Source organism: Taeniopygia guttata, chromosome 1, assembly GCF_048771995.1.
Source record: "Taeniopygia guttata chromosome 1, bTaeGut7.mat, whole genome shotgun sequence".
In the NCBI taxonomy this organism is placed as follows: domain Eukaryota; kingdom Metazoa; phylum Chordata; class Aves; order Passeriformes; family Estrildidae; genus Taeniopygia; species Taeniopygia guttata.
In genome coordinates, this window is record NC_133024.1 from 78,008,382 (window position 1) to 78,026,159 (window position 17,778).

Genomic DNA, 17,778 nt, shown 5'->3' on the forward strand with positions numbered 1-17,778 from the left:
GGTGTGACCACAGTCACAGACTTCTGCGACCACAGAGACAGCTTTCTGCTTGTCTTGCTCATAACCAACCTTGGTTTCATTACAGGCCATGGTATCTGCTCATGTGGCCGGTGCATTTGCCAGGATGGGTGGTTTGGGAAGTTGTGCCAGCACTCAAGGAAGTGCAACATGACGGAGGAGGAGAGCAGAAGTCTCTGCGAGTCAGCGGATGGCATATTGTGCTCCGGGAAGGGTAAGATCTGCCAGCTGAGCTCCCCTGTGCCAGTGCCTGACAGAGGAAAATAATCACGTTCTGGAAGACTAATGTGCATGGCGGGAGGTTGTTGTTCAGTAACCCTCTCTTTCAAAAGCACTCATTATTAAAAGGATGTTAAAGGATGCTCTGTAATGCACTTACATCCATTTTGTCCGACACCCACCCCAGCCGAACACGTTCAGCAGCGTTGCTCTCCTATGCAATTTGTTAGTAGCATATAATTTCCTGTCTTTAGCTGATGGTCTGTGTGGAACAGCTGTACATTATAAACAGTGCTCCTTCCACTTTGGGGGAAAAGGGCACTACCCACAGTAACACTCCAGTGGGGAAGATGGCAAACATAATATATTGGACAACAGTATGTGGGGGAAAGTGTTTAAAAGCAATTTGGTACCCTTAATCCCTCTACTCCCCAAAACAGCTGTAAGGGAAAAGTAGATATCTGCAACTCCCAGAAATGAATTCTACAAACTTTCTCATTTACTAATTTTCATTCAGCTGGTTGCATCAGCTTCAGTTCAGCTCTAAAAAATTACCACAGGGAAGAATAAAAGTTAGAAAATCTTGATAATTATCTGAAATTATTCTCTGAGGTTTTTACCTTGCAGTCTTTCAGGCTAGGAAATTGCATTAATGGAAAGAGGGCTTTTTAGCTCCCCCATAGTGCAAATTGCCTATTTTTGTATATAAAAAGAGACTGGTTGGAGGCTAGAATGCACTCAATCCAGACTCTGTGTGTCATTTCCTATATTTGTATGTCCCTTGCATAGACAGGAAAGAAGTCTGCCAGCTGGAAAAACCAGTTAGGAACCCTCTGCATCAGGCAGATTTCCAGTTTTCCCTTTGGTAACTTTTATTTCAGTGCAGAGGAAATTTAAATGGGATTTCCAGCCCAGGCTTCACCTATCTGTATTATCACTTACCAGAATTCTCCCTATTGCACCATTTAATTTTGTTTTGGGGCATTTCCCCCTTCAGTTGATGCATCGTCATAAAAAATGAGAAAGTTGCACTGTTTCTCTATTTTTTTCCAGATGGGACTGTCTTTAAATTAGTATATGTTAATAGTGAGTGAGTTACAGAAATGAGAAATGGAAATCACTCTTTTTTACTGCAGAAGTTAACTTTTTTCCTCTTAATGTGTGCCTCACTGAGATTTTTATATAAACCATGAAGGTGAAGGAATATGCTTGGTATCAATAAAATGCTCTATGTAAGATTCTGTATAAGTATAAACATGAAAAATTATGTTGATTTTTAAAATATTCATAGTATCTGCTATCTTTTGCTAAGGATGGCTGAGAGCTATTTATTGCAGCTTGTGGGTCTTACTGTAGGAACAATTAGCTTTGAGCATGTGTTTCAAGGGTCCCATTTACTTTGAGGCTTTGGGAGTAGGAATTTGCAGAGATATCAAAGATTTTTTACCTCTATTGGCTATGCTACCAGGGTGTGGTTTGAAATCTGGTCACTTTTGTAATCTGTAGCAGCCTGCAAGGTGCTCTAGTGCTGTCCTTTCCAAACTGACCCATTCTGTGATTCTGTGACCATAAATCCATCACAGAAATAGTGGTGGGATATTTATTTTGTTTAAAAAAATATTGAGCAAACATTAGAGAAATCACCTCCATAAGACATTTTCAGTAGTGTGTGGCCAGTAAGCATCCAAGAAGAAGGCTACAATCTCCTGCCTCTTCTCAGAGTAGCATGGGGATCACAGGCAAAGACAGTCTTACAAATTTTGCTGCTATGTTTTTTTTTTTCCCTTTATTTTATTTTAATCTATTCTTGATGCTAAGATATGTATCTGGAAATCACGTCTTACTGGATATTCTTAGTTTAAAACGCTGGTCATAGGTAGTGAAGCACTATCTAGGAACCAAAATGACAAAATTTTCTTTCTGATTCATTACAGTGAGAAAAAAAAAAAAAAAAAAAAAAAGTAAAAATTACTGGTCAAATAAAAGGGAATTTCAAACCTGTGTACTAATGGTGGTTTTTCCTTTTTTTTTGGAAACCTAACCATGATATGCAAGTGCTAAAATGGAGTGAAGATAGCTTGAGTTTCTGTATGTAGGTTTTAACAGATTGTGAAGAGTCCTGGTTTTCAGCAGATAACTGCTGAACACTATCAGAAAATTGCACTCTGCTAATATAAGCAAAGTTGGCCATCCACATTCCTAGGCTGATTTCAGAATCTTGGCATGCTGAATGTACCACCTGTAGCAAAAGCTCTTCCCAAGGAAAACAGCAACACCCACCACGCTGCTGCCACCCTGGCAGTACAGATAGGGCTGTACACGGTGACTGTAACGGTGCAGGATGTGGGCAAGGTAATGAGCCAAATCCCATGCGAGAGGATCTGGCTGGGATCCCAGGAAACACCCTGCAACTCATTAGACACAATTAAACTGAGGAGCCTCCCAGAGCAGCATGCCCTGTTCAGGGAAAAGTCTCGACACATTCATTTCCATAAAAGATTTTGTATTTTGGAGCCTTATCTTCCTTGCTTGACTTGGTGTTAAATTTGCTGTATCTTCTGCAAAACAGTTTTAAACATTGTGGGCATCCCTCAGTAGCAGGATCATTGCTCGCTGATGTAGAATCACTTCAGGCTTCTTACCAGTGTAATACTCTTAATAACTGCTGTAATTTCACTAAAATCCTCATAGTATTCCTCATTATTTTCAGATGTCAGTACCTTGCAGTTTGTATAAATAGAGTTGTTTGTTTTAAATTACCCTCAAGTATATCTTAGTGTACCTCATATAGAACAACCCTGTGATATGTCAGCTATCCTCCACTGCCTCTTTATACAACAGCATTTTTGATCGTTGTAGGGAATATCAGTATTTTCTATGCCAGTAGCCCTGTAAGCAATACTCAGAACCCACAGAAAAAGTAGATGCTTAATCAAATACTTCCATCCTCAAAAGTTCTAATCTAATATATTTACATGTTCCATATGTTACAAGTTAAAGAATTTCCCTAAAATTAGGCAGTATGTTAATTTCTGTGAATTTAAAATAAGCAGTAAATTACATATTTAATTACAAATTAGATACTCTGCTGAGGCTGTTCTGAAGTTATCAAGAATTAAGCTTCATTATATATGGGAAAAGAAATGGAAAATTGGTTTATATCAACAGATGCAACTTTTTTTCTTTAAGTGTATTAGGATTGTTACTATGAATTTTTATTCAGAGGTCACTGAAAGAACTGAAAAGATGAATAGCATGATTTTATGGGCTTTGGCTCAGGCCCTGTTGAGTAACCATGAATTCTGTTTAGGGTATATTCTCACACAACCAAGCTTCCTTCTATATATTTTTTCTTTAATAATGCATTTAACACATTGGTGACTTTTTAATAGAATGATTCTGGAAATATTGTAGGAGGCTAGGATTTTCAAAGGAATTTAACTCATCTAAAAGCATCTTTTATAAAAGCTTATTTGGTGAGATTTTTTAACTAACCCCTCATAGTTGAAAATTTTGCACATATTCTTTGCTATAATTTATCTGGGTTTTTGAATTTTTTTTTTTTAACACTGATTTAACATTAATCAAAAGGATTTTTTTTAGCAGTTAGCAAGACCCCCACTTTAGTGTTTACATGTCTGAAATCTGCAAAGGGCCAGGCTGCTGAAGATGAGATCTGTAAAAGCCAAGTCTCTTCAGCCAGGCGCTGGAATCATTCAGGAGGAATTATCATCTGCTTGTGGCTTTTCTAGTTGCAGAAAAGCTTCTCTCACACACTTCTCAGTGTAGAGGCTTGCTGACACATTATTGTCCAGAGGTACCTGTCACTTTCCACAATTCAGAGCCTGTGGGTAAGAATGACTCGGAGTCTTCTCTTCAAGGGAGGTTTCTGGTGCCCTGTGGGTTATGGCATCAGCTGAATTTGACCACACAGTCCCTGCTTTGCCTGTGAGGGTGTGGCCTGATGTCCTTGAGGAGAAGGAAAGCAGCTTCTCCCAAAAAGGGGCGTTTGGGCACACTGCAGGAGCGAGCCAATGGCTGAGCTGCCATTATGTGCACAAACTCTTTTTGACCTAGAGCAAATGTTCAGTAAGTCCATGGGAGGTGGAGAAGTTTCATTTGTAGTGATGAGGATTTTGGGTGTCTATAGATGTTAGTCTTGGGCACTGTTAAGTCTTTTGTGAACTCACTCCTGAAAGCTTTACATGAGGAGGACTATTTTCTTCCTGGATGTTGTTTTACTGCCATTAGTAACAATAAGTACGGAACAACTTGAGCTTTGCTAGTCCAACAGAAAAAAAAAGAAAAGAAAACAAAAATAGAAGTTACTGGGAAGAGAAGCCCTGATTGTAGGTCTCTGAAACCAAAAGAAAGCTTCAAAATGTGAGTCCTGATTAATTGAAATAGCAGGATCAAAGCTATTAGCAGTAACATCCCATCATACTCTAACTCATGCCAAAAGAATGCTTTCATTCAAAAGGCTTTTTAGCTTGATTATTTTCTTTTATGCAACAGCCTCTTAGGCAGCAATTTTGTGCACATGCACATGTGTGTATGTGTGCATGTGTGTGACTCGGGTTGTCATTTCCTAGTCTGAATGTGCCAGTACTCTTTGACTGTGAGTAATATTTTTTGTGATTTCAGGCTCCTGCCACTGTGGAAAGTGCATCTGTTCACCCCAGGAATGGTACATTTCGGGCGATTTCTGTGAATGCGATGACAGAGACTGTGACAAACACGATGGTCTCATATGCACAGGTGCAGTACAGGCTAACACTTAATTGCTTCACGAAACAGAGTTGACGGGAATTATGTTAGACAAAGCCCAGCTTCTCTTTTCCCCACTGATGGAGGAAGCACACTTACTAGTTATTCAAACCTGCTATAATTGTTTCTTCATGCAGCGCAATGATCAACTTAAGGTCTCAAAACAACAGTTAAAAGCCTGAATATGAACTTAAGTAAATAAGCCAGCTATGGAATCCATTAACAATTCTCTCTGTAATACACTACAAGTTACTTTTTTTTGGCAAAGAACACAATGTCAGCATTATGATCATGAGGTTTCCTTAGCCTTTGTTCTTTTACTGGACATTCCACGTGTGTAATGCATTTAAGTCGCAGACAAAATTCACTGGTGGGCTGGGAGCATAGTTGTGTAGATTAACAGAGCTTCCTAGCAATCAGACAACTGTTGGTGGGAGGCTGGAATAGCTGATAGCTTTTCTTATGATGTGAGGGTAAATGATTCAAGCAGCTTCACCTTAACATTGTCTGAATATGCAGGTGGCAGATGTCGATAGAAGTGGGCAGGCTGCCAACAAACCCTTGTGACAAGAATAGTGACAAGAAGCAGCATGGGAATTGCTAAATTAACTCACTGGCTGCTTCCTGTTACAAATCTTAATTTTAGAAAATCTTTGCTGAGCAATTATTAGATGTGGAAAAACTCTGCAAGCCAATTAGAGTGAGAGTGGGAAGGCTGACACTAGTAAATTGTGTCTTCCAGCTAGACCTGTTAGCAAGGGTCATTTTCTGGAAACAACTAGCATAGCAGGAACAAGAGCCTTATCTGTAGCTCTAATGCCTAATCATGGATCTTCATAAAGTCAGAAGGAAGAGGAGGTCTCAAACTGAGCATCCAAGGGTCATAAAAAAATTTTAAATAAAATTAATAGATGGGTCTCAGCTGTTCCACTGCTGCAAAATAGGGCCAGGACATTTTTCACTTCATAGAGAGTTTGAGATAGGATTTATTTGTCTAGCACTTCTGAGATTTTAGGTTTAAAGTTTTTCATGCTCAAAGCCATAGTTTAATTGCTATTCTGTTGGTAGCTTTTAATGACTTTTTCTTTATGAATAATAGTTAATCTTGTTTTTCTTTGTACCTGGAGGCACCGTGTGAACACTTAACCTCATCAGCTGGGTACAAACACTAGTGTACACAGTTACACTTCACCATATACTATTTCAATATTTCAATATTGTTGATGCTACTAATGCCATGTAAGTATAGGTGTCGGGTGGCTTCTTAATGCAATGAATGGTTCAGTAATTGCTTCCTTCCAAAGGAAAAAGGGGACAGTGAAGGAACAATGCATCTAATTTAGCATAGCTTTTTACTTCTCATAAAACACATTTTAATATAGTATACTTCAATTATGATAATTGCCCTTTATTCATTCTGTTCTAGGTAACGGTATTTGTAGCTGTGGAAACTGTGAGTGCTGGGAAGGATGGAATGGAAATGCTTGTGAAATCTGGCTGGGGAGAGAATACCCTTAATGAAGGATGTCAAAGATTGAGGAAGTGTTTTTTTGTTTATTTTTCTTTAGGCTGCTAGGACATTTAATTTCCTAAGTGTCTGGGTGTGGGTATGCATGAACGCACACTTACATGGTTGTAAATATCTTAGAACACATTTGAGGATTTGCTCCTTAAAGAAATGCATCAGAAAACTAAACAAGGAGCACGACAGCCCAAGCTCTAGAGGGTGAATTCATAAAATACTGGCCCTATGGAACTTCTCCAGAGATTTTTTGTAAATTCAGTGGAACCTATATTATACCTATAATGACTATTTCTTTGAGCAACCTGAGGCAAAGGTATAAGAAGACCCTTATTTTAACATGATTTACTTGTTTGTAATTTCTCCTTGTCAGTATGCAACAATTCACCTGTAGAAGAGTAGCACTACTGGAATATTGTCAAATAATTTGATTTGTTTTATGGTATTTGAAAAATACCATATTATTTGGCCCATTTTTTCTTTCCAACAATCCTGATTATGAACCAACTCATAAATTGAAAAAAACAGTAAAGAAGCCTAGTAAAAATTTTTTATTTGGTCAAATTATTGTGTAACTGAGGTCAAATCATGTGACACTTGTAGACTGAAGACCCAAAATGTTTGAATGGAACATTTTCCACAGGAGAACTTTTAGTTTCTGTGGTTGATATATCAGTAAGTTGGTTATCTAATCTACATATTACAATACTTTAAAATACATAACCTATAGAAACATATGGAGTGAAACTAATAAAGATATAAAAGTATGATTGCCTATTCTGCATATGTATTCTGCAACTCACATATACATCTGTTGTACTGTTCTATATATCTATAGCTGCCTCCTGTAAAGCAAATGAAAATTTTTTATATTAGTAACTTTTAGGATTTTACTCTTAGAATTCACTGTTCAGGAGAGATTGCCCTGTCACACATGGACTTCACTGAATTTAACTGCTTTCATAGAAGTGGGGAACCTGAACATCAATTGACTTGAAATATCATCTGTGCTATGCAGTAGCTTGGTCTCAGCCAAAGATGTTTGGGCAATGTCAACAAAGTAATTAAAGTTTTAATACAGTAAATACAAACAAAGCAGTGGTATGAACAAAAATTTTATTTTTATTTTCCAATGGTGAAATGCTGCTCAGTGTGAAATTCACATTGAGTTATGAACGATGCACAACTATTGGGACTTCCCTAACTTATTTACAGGAGTCTCTTATTTTTATTTTTTATTTTTTTTTACATGTAGATTTGGCAGCCCTTGAATTCTTTAGAGCAAAAACAGAAAATAAAAAGAAATACACATTTTAGTTTCAAAAGTGTTTACATTTTGTGAGACCATGATTGAGCAAGAAATTGATTAAAAGGCTCAGAAATACTTCTTTTAGATACCAAACTTTAACATTGTGGTTTAGGTGCCAAGGTCCTGATTTTTGAAGAGGTACATGACTCAGATATAATGTAACTGTGTATTAACAAAAAAAAAAATGTTTTTCCATTATTAGTCTAGAAATTACTTCTTTTAGAAAGGACAATTTTGAAATAGGAAAATACAATGGTACAGAACATGTAATAGAATGCAAAATTTCAATTTTATTTATTTAACTGCTTTATTATCCCTCTGTCCCATATAGCTTGCTCTTTAACTACCACTTTTTTTTCCTCTTAACCTGGATTCTTTCTTTCCAAAAATGAAGCTTGTGAAGCCCATGTTCTCAGGGGAGTACCATTACCAAACATCCAACTTATACATAAGCTATGCAGATAAATAACTAGACATACATCCCAAAGCTGCTAACTACTCTCTTATAGATAACCAATTATTAGATAACCAAAGTATCAGGCAGAGTTCTAAGCTGTATTCATAATGCATGAAGAATCCTCAAAGTATAATTCATCTTGAAATTTTAATTTATATTTTATACTTAAAACCCTAAAACTCCATGGAGCTCAACAGGAGTATTTTCTCAAGTATTAGAATATATGCATTTTGCCAACCCTCATGTCTAGAGAGGACAAATTGTTGCTTTTATTTATATTTATGAATAATGAATACCGCTGACCTGAATAATCTCATTATCACTGGGTTTTTTGCAAATACATTCATCTGCTGAATCAGAGTGTAAACAATGAAAGATACTAAGTTCTCCTTGCTTTCCTTCTGTTTGTATTTAGTATTGTATAAAGAAAATACTAGATAATCAAAACTGTTCTGGTGTCAGTAGATGCTTTCGACTTATTTCATGGCATCAAAACATTTATATATACTGTAGATCAGCTGTGGTATTTCAGGTACTCATTCATATATAAAAGAACAACTCTTTAGGTGGTTCCAGTGTCATATTTGATGCATTTTACTTTGTCATTCGCTTTAATTTTAAATTTTTATACTTAAAGAGTATAAAGTAATTTTTATTTCTACTTTGATATTTTTTAAACCAATCAGCTCCAACTTTTTTACTACTGGATGGGTTATGTAGCTGTAGCATTTCAAAAAGTGTTATCCAAGTTGTTTGTTAACTTATATATGAAAAAAAAAAATCAGAATATCTAAGACAGCTACTCTCCATGGTTCCTTTAAATGCAATTATCAAACAAAATGGTGCTATAACTTAAAGTATTAACTAAGACTACTAAAAATGTAATGAACACATTAATTATTTTCCAATTTTTCTTCTGTTTCCTATAATGTTGCTTGAACATTTCCCCTGCTCTTCATGCCGAGGTAACTGGTGATGTGACACCCAGTATATCTGTTTTGTGGCTCATTTCCTCTCTAGAAAAATGAAATCAGAAGGAATAAGATTATTATTCCACATATTTGAATATAATAGCTATATTAATAAATAGTTATATTTTTCCCTTATCTCCTTCCCTGTGATGGGAATTCCAGATACATAAACTGTAAATGCAGGAAGAGGCATAAGGAAGAAGAAACTTCCTGCTTGATTTTTCAATGCTAGTGACTGTAAAAACCTGCTTCCAGGCCTGTGGCAAAAGGCAAAACCAAATTGGATAAAAGGGGACACTTCACTGATTAGATTGATAAACCTTATAAACAAAAAGATATTATAGCCTTGTTTTCTTCTGATGTGAGAAGGAACACAATCCAGAAGTGTGCCAGTGTTTCTATAATAAACTTGCAGAATTACACCTATTGTGTTTAACATATCTGTAATATCACCTGTAAAAAAAACCTGTGGATTGATTTACTTCTATAATTTATTAACCTGCTTGTCATCCATTTTTTTCCCCACTGGCTATATTCTTTCTTAGAAACACATGGATGCATTTAATCATGTATTTGCTCTCCCTTTCTGATACATTGCCCTTGCTTCTTTGCAGAAAGACATCCCACTTTGTAGCTAAATGATACTGGGATGAAAAAAGCTAAGTTGAATATTTCTGTGACTAATTAATTGAACAAAAAAAATTATTACATCTTTTAAAATAAGTAATAGCATTTGCATTAATCATCACAGGAAAAAAAAAACCCTGTTCTTAAACATTTTAGAATGCATTGCATGAAATATGAATTTATCTAAAGGGATATTTAAAAGAAAGAGAACCTTCTCTTTGAAATGTAGCTGAATAATCTTTCTTTAGAGCAATAAACAGATGGATCATCATGGTACACTTTTACTGCATGGACCAAACTGTCTGCTTTCATACCTCATTGTGTAAACTAGTTTTAAACCAAGACAAAAAGTTTCCCTATAGATATATATTGTTTCAGGTACATACCATAGTCAAAGTGAATTGCTTTACTTTCTATCTGGTGAAGGGGAGGGTCTGGGAGGAGTTTATTAAAAACCAACATATATGAAAATGACAGTATATTACAAAATCAATTGAGAATGGCTAAAAAAGACAGAAAATGAAGCAAAAACTGTTATGTGAACTACAAAGCACTTAAAAGGAGCTAGAGACCTTTCGATAGGCTCTATCATGTGAGCAATCTCATAAGGATTCTTGTGTATTTATAAAATTTTTGAAGTACAGCAGAATGGTGCTTTATTGAAGTAGTTCATATCTCCTCAAAACTGGATCTCTAAAACTGTGCAGGTGTGTCTAATTTTGCCAAATAGAACTGTAGATGAAATACAGATCAAAATTGAGATGAAAACAACTTTGTGCAGTGTTAACATATAAAATGGCAAGATAAGGTTAGACTTCTGTGTGAACAGTCTCTCAGAGATTAGAGAAGACCCAGAAGAACAAAATACAATGCAAGCATGCAAAAGACCTGGAACGCTGCAGATTCATGGACAGCTGCACATGTAAGTACAAAAACCCCAATCTGTAGATATAAATTGATTCCATCAGGTTTACTATACAGTACTTTAGTGGTAACAGACAATTGAAAACAGCTTTCACTTAACAGCAAAATTAATTTTAGAGGGAAGTCTCATCCTGGAGAACAGCAAGAGAGGTATTATATTAAGGAGCTGAAATTTTCTTTGGCATGGTAAAGGGGGAGAACTGAGTTTGCCAACCTATTTACATAAGTTTAACCATCTTGTGGCCAGTGCAATGATGCTTTGCACAGTCTATTTCTTACATAAACTTTTTTGTTGGTTTCCAGTATGCCTTCATAAAAATGTTTTATTCATCATGTTGAATCTGTGTATACAATAAAAAAGAATCAACACAAAATGTACAATGCAAACAAACTCTTTGCATATATGTATGTAAATTTGTAACAGTGGCCAACAGTTCTTTGACAGACACAACCTACAACATGCAGTTAGTTCATCCTTGTACTCTTCCCATGCAACAGATGAGACAAGACAAAATTAAAGGGAGGAAACAAAGCACGAAGATACTTCTGTTATGTTTAAACAGATTGTAGAAAAAATAATTAGGACATTGATTCATTGGATTAAACACTCATATGAATTTAGCCCACAGAAACAAAACCAGAAAACAATAATTAGAAAAAATAAAAAAGCTGTATTTCCAGTATGTACTAACTGCTTAAAGAAAATACACCTGGCCTTAATTATAGCCTCCCAAACTGGTTCACAGATCATAGCTGCTCAGGACCAAAAGTTTAATGTCGAAAACAATGTTTATATAGGATCAGGCAATGAACCAGATCCTCCTTGCATGGCTCAGCCAGGTCTCCAGCCCTCTCTCTCCTCAGGCTCTTACACTGGGTGAATAAAAAGACAGCTGAATGGGACATGAACTTGTGTATTCCTTCCTGGTGAATCAGCTGAGAGAGAATGTAGCCTTCAGCTGTTTTATCTCACTTGAAATACTGTGATGTTCTCCTCTTACAACTGCAGAAGGCCTGGGGCCCGGGTGGCAGTGCAGCCCAAGGCTGCTGCCTCTCCTGGGTCCTGCACTGCAGAACCAGCCCTGGCTCATCATCTGAGCTGCTTTGGTTTGATTTTGTTTTGTCAGGGATGGTGCACAAATCCCACTGGACCAGATGGGATGAGAATGGCACACCGAAGTTTTTAATAAAGTGTTGTTTTCCCTGCTCACACAGATTTAGTGCTAGCAGGCAAGGGCACAGTCTTAAGTCAAAGTTTCTTTGCATTTTTGTCACAGTTTTAGATTAGGTTTATATTCTTTTTTCTCTACATGGATAGAGGGCTCATGCTTAACTCATTCCCTCCCTAGAAAGACCCAACATTAAGCATTATCTTGCTGTTCTTATATCACACATACAAAAAGAAGTCTGACCTACAGAAAAAAGAAAAAGTTTATCTAGAATTTAGCAGCTTTACAGTAGCCTCCTTGAAGAGTACACTAAATGTTGCTTATAAAAACAGAACACATTTGAAAACTAGTATGAAGAGTTCATTCAGACTGAATCAGACTGTTCAGCTGAGCACACAGGGAGTTTGAAATAATCAGCAGTCTCTGTCAAGGACTTCAGCACAAAGATGTGATAAAACAAATTGCCAGAAATACAGTGCTAAAAAAGGAACGGATGGTTTCCTCTTTTTGTCTTTAAATATCAAGGTAACAGCAAGAGGCCAAGAGAGTGTTGCCACATAGTTTTCCAGACTGAGATGCAGTTTGATCTTTGCTACCATTTTTAAGAAACAAATTCCTTCTTAAGCACACAGAGAGCACCTATATTTTTCATCTTCTGAAAGCCTGTGACTAAGTGTGCAAAAACTTCAGTGGCATCTCTGTGGCATTCTCTGAATCTTTCCCCCGCCCGCCTTCATCCCCCACAATACTGGCTTAATTGTTCACAAGTGACAAACTCAAAGGGTTGATGTTGTTCCTGGTAATATGATCCAAGGATTCAGTTTTAAGATGTTTTTGATTTCTTCTAGGTTCATGTAGGAGAAAGTACAGTATATAGAGATCAAGGCAAGGCACCTTCAATCTAGCAATTTGGTGGGCATGGTATCCTAGGAAGCTGGGTGGAGGTACATACTGGGATATCAGTGAAATACATAGGACTGGACTTTGCATGCTTAGTTAAAAATAAAAATAAAGTTTTGTAATATGTCCAGTTTTAAAACGTCTTTTTTTTTTTTTTTTTTAACACCAGAAATATTAAACTATAATTTGTAACTACTCTTTGCATTGGTGCTGCAAAAAAGAACACAACAACATCCTTGCCCATGCTTTGCTAAGTAGGTGTGGGATTCGGCCAAAAATAACAATGGCATTAAGTTCAGTTCCTTAAAAACAGGAAAGGATTATATTTGAAATGGATTTAGGTAGCACAATTCTGATTAATCTTACTTTTTTTTTCTTTTATTGGTGGTGGTTGTTTTTCAAACAATGAAGATTTAGTAGATGAAAAATGAGCCTTAATTCAGGCCTACAAGGCCTACAAAATTCTTTGGACCCACTTTTCCAAAAATGAGTGGGTCTTGCTCGCTGGGCAAGGCAAATGTTACCATTACCAGTAAGCCTGTGATATGTATAAAACACACACACAAAAAGAAACTATAGGGGGATGCCAAACACATGTTTCAGAAAACTCCCCATTGGTTGTGTTTGACACTCTTCCCTCCATTTTAATGCCAACCTCAGAAGCACAGTATCTGTTACTAAAGAGTATTCACATTTAATCAATATTTTAAGCCAGAGACAATGATCCTATTCTTTATAGATATAATTTTTAATAGTAGATTTTTGAAGGCTTCCTGATTCCCTGATTGCTTTCAAAACTAAGCCACCGGCAACACTTAAGTTATAGAGAAACACAATCCCTGCAAAAGGTCACAAACAGTGGAGCGAGCAGCCTTATAAAAAAGGGAAGAAGAGAAATCCATAATAGCACAGGTTTACAGCATCTAACTAGAAATTACTTGATTATTTGTGTGCTACAAAATAGAACTTAAACACATGGATTTTGCTGAAACTGGACTCAAAAAGGGATTATGGGCAATTGTCAGCAGGCAAGGTATCAAGTGTACTTGTGAAGTATGTCATTCACATGAAGTGTCACAGTCACAGAAAAGATATTAAAAAGGCATTCCAATATCTGGTAGGGCATTCCATGGTCTGAGTTTAGCTGGTTCATCCAGGTGTCTTCTCATTGTGGTGGAGCTACATGTTGAGATTTATCCACTTGCAACAACTCAGTTCAGAAACAGGAACGGGCAAGCTGGTGACTTGCCACAAGCTGATCCACAACACTGCCGAGGGGAAGTCTGGCAAGGATAAATCACTCAACTGTACTTGGGACTCAGTAAAGTCACAACACCTGCGAGGATCTGGCTATGTCGTCTTGCTCTTGTTCACTGGTTTGCCTCCATTCATTATTGCAGATGCACTTGTGCTTTTACTTGGAGTTACCCCAGCCTTTGGCACTGTTTCTCCAATATCATGCAAAGATGGTTCTCGATACATGGCAACTGAGGGGAAGGAAGAGAAAGGGAGAAGCATTTTTAGCAATGTATCACATATGAGAGTTCATCTCAAATAGGATTAATTTTCTATGTTCCTCTTGCATACCAGGGAAACTGTTTATTTTACAGATGCTGGTTTTGCACCACTGATATAATTGCTTGACCCTCCAGAATTCTAACTTCTTCTGCATCTGACTTTAAAATGCAGTAGGAAACTGCATTCCTTCTTGTTTAATGGACACTATAGCTTCTTGGAAATTAAAAACTAGTGTTCTTTCTTTGCATAAGGCACACAAAATTGTCCATGTGTTTACCCATGTATACGTATATACAACCCTTAAATAAACATTAAATAAACATGTGAGCATTTAGAAGTAAAATGTGTTAAGACAGATTGTAATTAAAAATGGGATCATACAATACAGTTGTCTAGACTTAAATGTTCTTTCTTAGTCATAGATTGCAAGACTAGGCTAGGATCCAGTTCTACAAAGTTACACGTACATCAGTCTCCCAAATCTGAGGAATTCGGCCATGGTCTTTTCTTCAGGTGTGCCCTAAAGAAATGTTCAGGATATATGGAGAATACAAAAGTTGTTTGGGGGTTATTTCCAAAAACATTTGCAGTAGCCACTGATCTCCACTGAATGCAGAAGTGCAGAAAACTCAAAATTACAGTATTAACTGAATTCTTAGAGGAATTAGAAGTTTTTCCCTGAGCTTCAGTCCCTATCTAGCCACTTCAAATCCTTTGAGGGAAATACATGTATTCAATTACACAGTTCAAGCATTAAGCTGCCTTAATGATTAATGCTCTTGTATAATTCAATTTCATTTTCCATGTCACTCTATCAGGTAATATTTCCACTTATACCTAACTCAGTTGCATTTATTTATATCTGAGCAATGTTAAAAGAGGTGTCACAGCAGTCAAAGGAATTAATCATCACACTGACTTCCCGACTGGGTGTGTGCTACCACAGAGAGCACAATTCCTTCATCCCTTGGCTAATTAGAGTAGGAGGCTGGAGCATCAAAGTACTGACCTTGATCTTCGATGATGTGAAGTTTCATAATAAATGTAAAGGGCCCCATAGCATCATTAACTAATCAAATACTTGTTCTAACATTTCCAGTGACACAATCTAAATCTTTTTACAGCTTCTTAAAGACGGAAATTAAATGTCTTCTCTAGAGTACATAAGGCTGGTTATAATCTATATCTTCAGAGTGGCCCATAAATGTGTTTAGGGCATTTGGCTGATAAATTAAAAGAGCTTTGTGAAATAACACTGTGACTTACAAAATTATCACATTGAACAACATGAAATGGAACTATAAAGTAAGGAATTATATAGCAGAGCTGTCATATTTGATGATTTTCATAGCAATGTAAATCAAGTTATTTTTAAGCATTGTCTAATCTATTTTGATGAAGTCTGATCATTCAAACATTTTAAAAAAGTAACTTCTTTCCTTGTACATACAAATTTGCATTGCTTTTAAAAAATGCATTGGAGTTCCCTTCCTATAAGTCATTATATAGAAAGATCAAGAGGTAAATTATTAGTATTGTTGAGAGCTTATGAAACAACTGCAAACATTCACAAGACAGGGAAAGCACAAAGGCATCAACCTGACTTCAAATAAACATAATTTTATTTGATTATTTCCTTATGATAAAGTATTTGACAAACTGATCCTTCAATCAAAAATTTTAAGTTAAATATCAAAAGAAATTGGACTGCTAACCAAAGTATTACTCAGGTGTGTGTTTTCAGATGGCAAGAAATGAGATAATTTGCAGAGTATCTGGGGCTATGTGCAGCAATTAGAACAATAAGTAGTGCCATCAGGACAAGAAGCAAAAGCCAGCATATAAATACATACATATGTATTTATATATAAATACATAAAATAACACAAAAGGTTCAAGACATTATGTGATTTTTACGAGAATGGGACATCATTTTTGGTGTTTAAGGTTACTGTGATTGTTATTTGCTCCTATCTTGGTTTAAAGGCCAACTTACATGAATTGTGTACATTACATCACTTGGCATAATTAAACATTGTGATCTATTTTATAGTGAGATCTTTGTGTTTTGTTAAAATGCTGACATTTCATCCATTCCCTTTATAACTCCCAATCTTCAATATTCATTATCTCATTCTGCCTAATGGAAGGACTATTTTCTCACTGCAAGATTCACAATAGTTTTTGTCCCTAACAATGGAACATTTTAAAAGCAGCACAATACTATTCCACAAAAGACTTCTTTTCTTGTAGAACGACCACTTAGTCCCTGGAAAACCTTTTTTACATATGCTCTTTGTAACATCACTACACGGAGGCACAAACTGCTCCATGAAACTTTGGGAGTGGCATTGGTATTGACCCCTGTGTGAAGCATGCATTCAGTACAGGCAATTTGGAAACCCTTCCCTATTCTTGTGAGATGTACAGGAGAGTCTGCCAGAGCGGACTGAGCCTCACCTTCCAATGGCTTGGGTAGAAAATGAGCTGCTGGTTTTGTTTTCTTCACTCTGTTTCCTTTCATGACCTGCCCTTCTTTGTTCAGCCCCAGGAACCAAGCCCTCCCGGACTCCTGTTGTCTGTAGAGCATGGATGAGTAGATTACATAATAATTTTCAAAAACAGACTCCTTGAATTTGCACTCTGGTGTAAAAAGTTCCTGTGGGAAGAAAAACAAATATTAAATGGTATCTCTAAAGTGCAGGATTTGTTTTGTTAACTTACAAATGCCTCATGATAAGTTTTATGATTTAAGACAAGGTTCGGCTTTAAGATAGGAGTTTTGTCTTTGTCTGGAAGACCTCTGGTGAACATATTTCACTTCCCATGCATGCCTCAGTTTACCCATCTGTGCAACAGAGATAGTATATTTTTAAAGTAGAAAGAAAGCCACACAGGCATAAAAGCACTATTTAAAATACAGGCATAATTATTGTTATCATGCTTCTTTCTCTGATAGGATGGCCTTATAAAGATTAAGAAAGTCTATGCAAAAGTAGTATTAATGAGATAACAGTTTTTGTGTTTTAACTGAATGCAGCAGGCTCCCTCTCATTTACAACAATTAATATTCTATGATTAAAGTGCTGCCACCAACATATTGTAATATATAACAATCCCTGTAGTCCAGGACAATACCACTACAGAGCAATACTGTTCTGATATACAAATTTCTGGACAAAGAATAATAATTCCTATTGGCATCCTCAGCATTCATTCCAAAACTGGAATTTTTTTTCAGAAGTCACATTCAGTAACAGCAGTTGTCTAAAACTCTATATAGGTTAATTTAAGCATAAACTTTTGTAGTCCAGTAGCCAAATAATTTATATATATATATATATATATATATATATATATATATATATAGCCAGTGT

At 36.4% G+C, this 17,778-nt stretch overlaps 2 protein-coding genes across 8 annotated transcripts in view; one reads left to right on the forward strand and one right to left on the reverse strand.

Moving 5' to 3' along the window:
• Window positions 1-7,827, forward strand: part of ITGBL1 (integrin subunit beta like 1) — a 122,845-nt gene extending 115,018 nt beyond the window's left edge. The window contains exons 9-11 of the mRNA XM_002196071.7: window positions 86-232; window positions 4,882-4,995; window positions 6,431-7,827. Of these exons, the coding sequence (XP_002196107.5) occupies window positions 86-232; window positions 4,882-4,995; window positions 6,431-6,522 (353 nt within the window). The 3' untranslated portion in view covers window positions 6,523-7,827. The remainder of the gene's footprint in view (window positions 1-85; window positions 233-4,881; window positions 4,996-6,430) is intronic.
• The window catches only part of FGF14 (fibroblast growth factor 14), a 373,382-nt gene continuing 363,229 nt past the window's right edge, over window positions 7,626-17,778 (reverse strand). For all 7 annotated transcript variants that reach the window (XM_030286858.4, XM_002198665.7, XM_030286870.4 and 4 more), the window contains 2 exons: window positions 16,862-17,060; window positions 7,626-14,370 (listed from right to left, as the gene is read on the reverse strand). In XM_030286858.4, coding sequence (XP_030142718.1) covers window positions 14,234-14,370; window positions 16,862-17,060 — 336 coding nt within the window. In that variant the 3' untranslated portion in view covers window positions 7,626-14,233. The remainder of the gene's footprint in view (window positions 14,371-16,861; window positions 17,061-17,778) is intronic.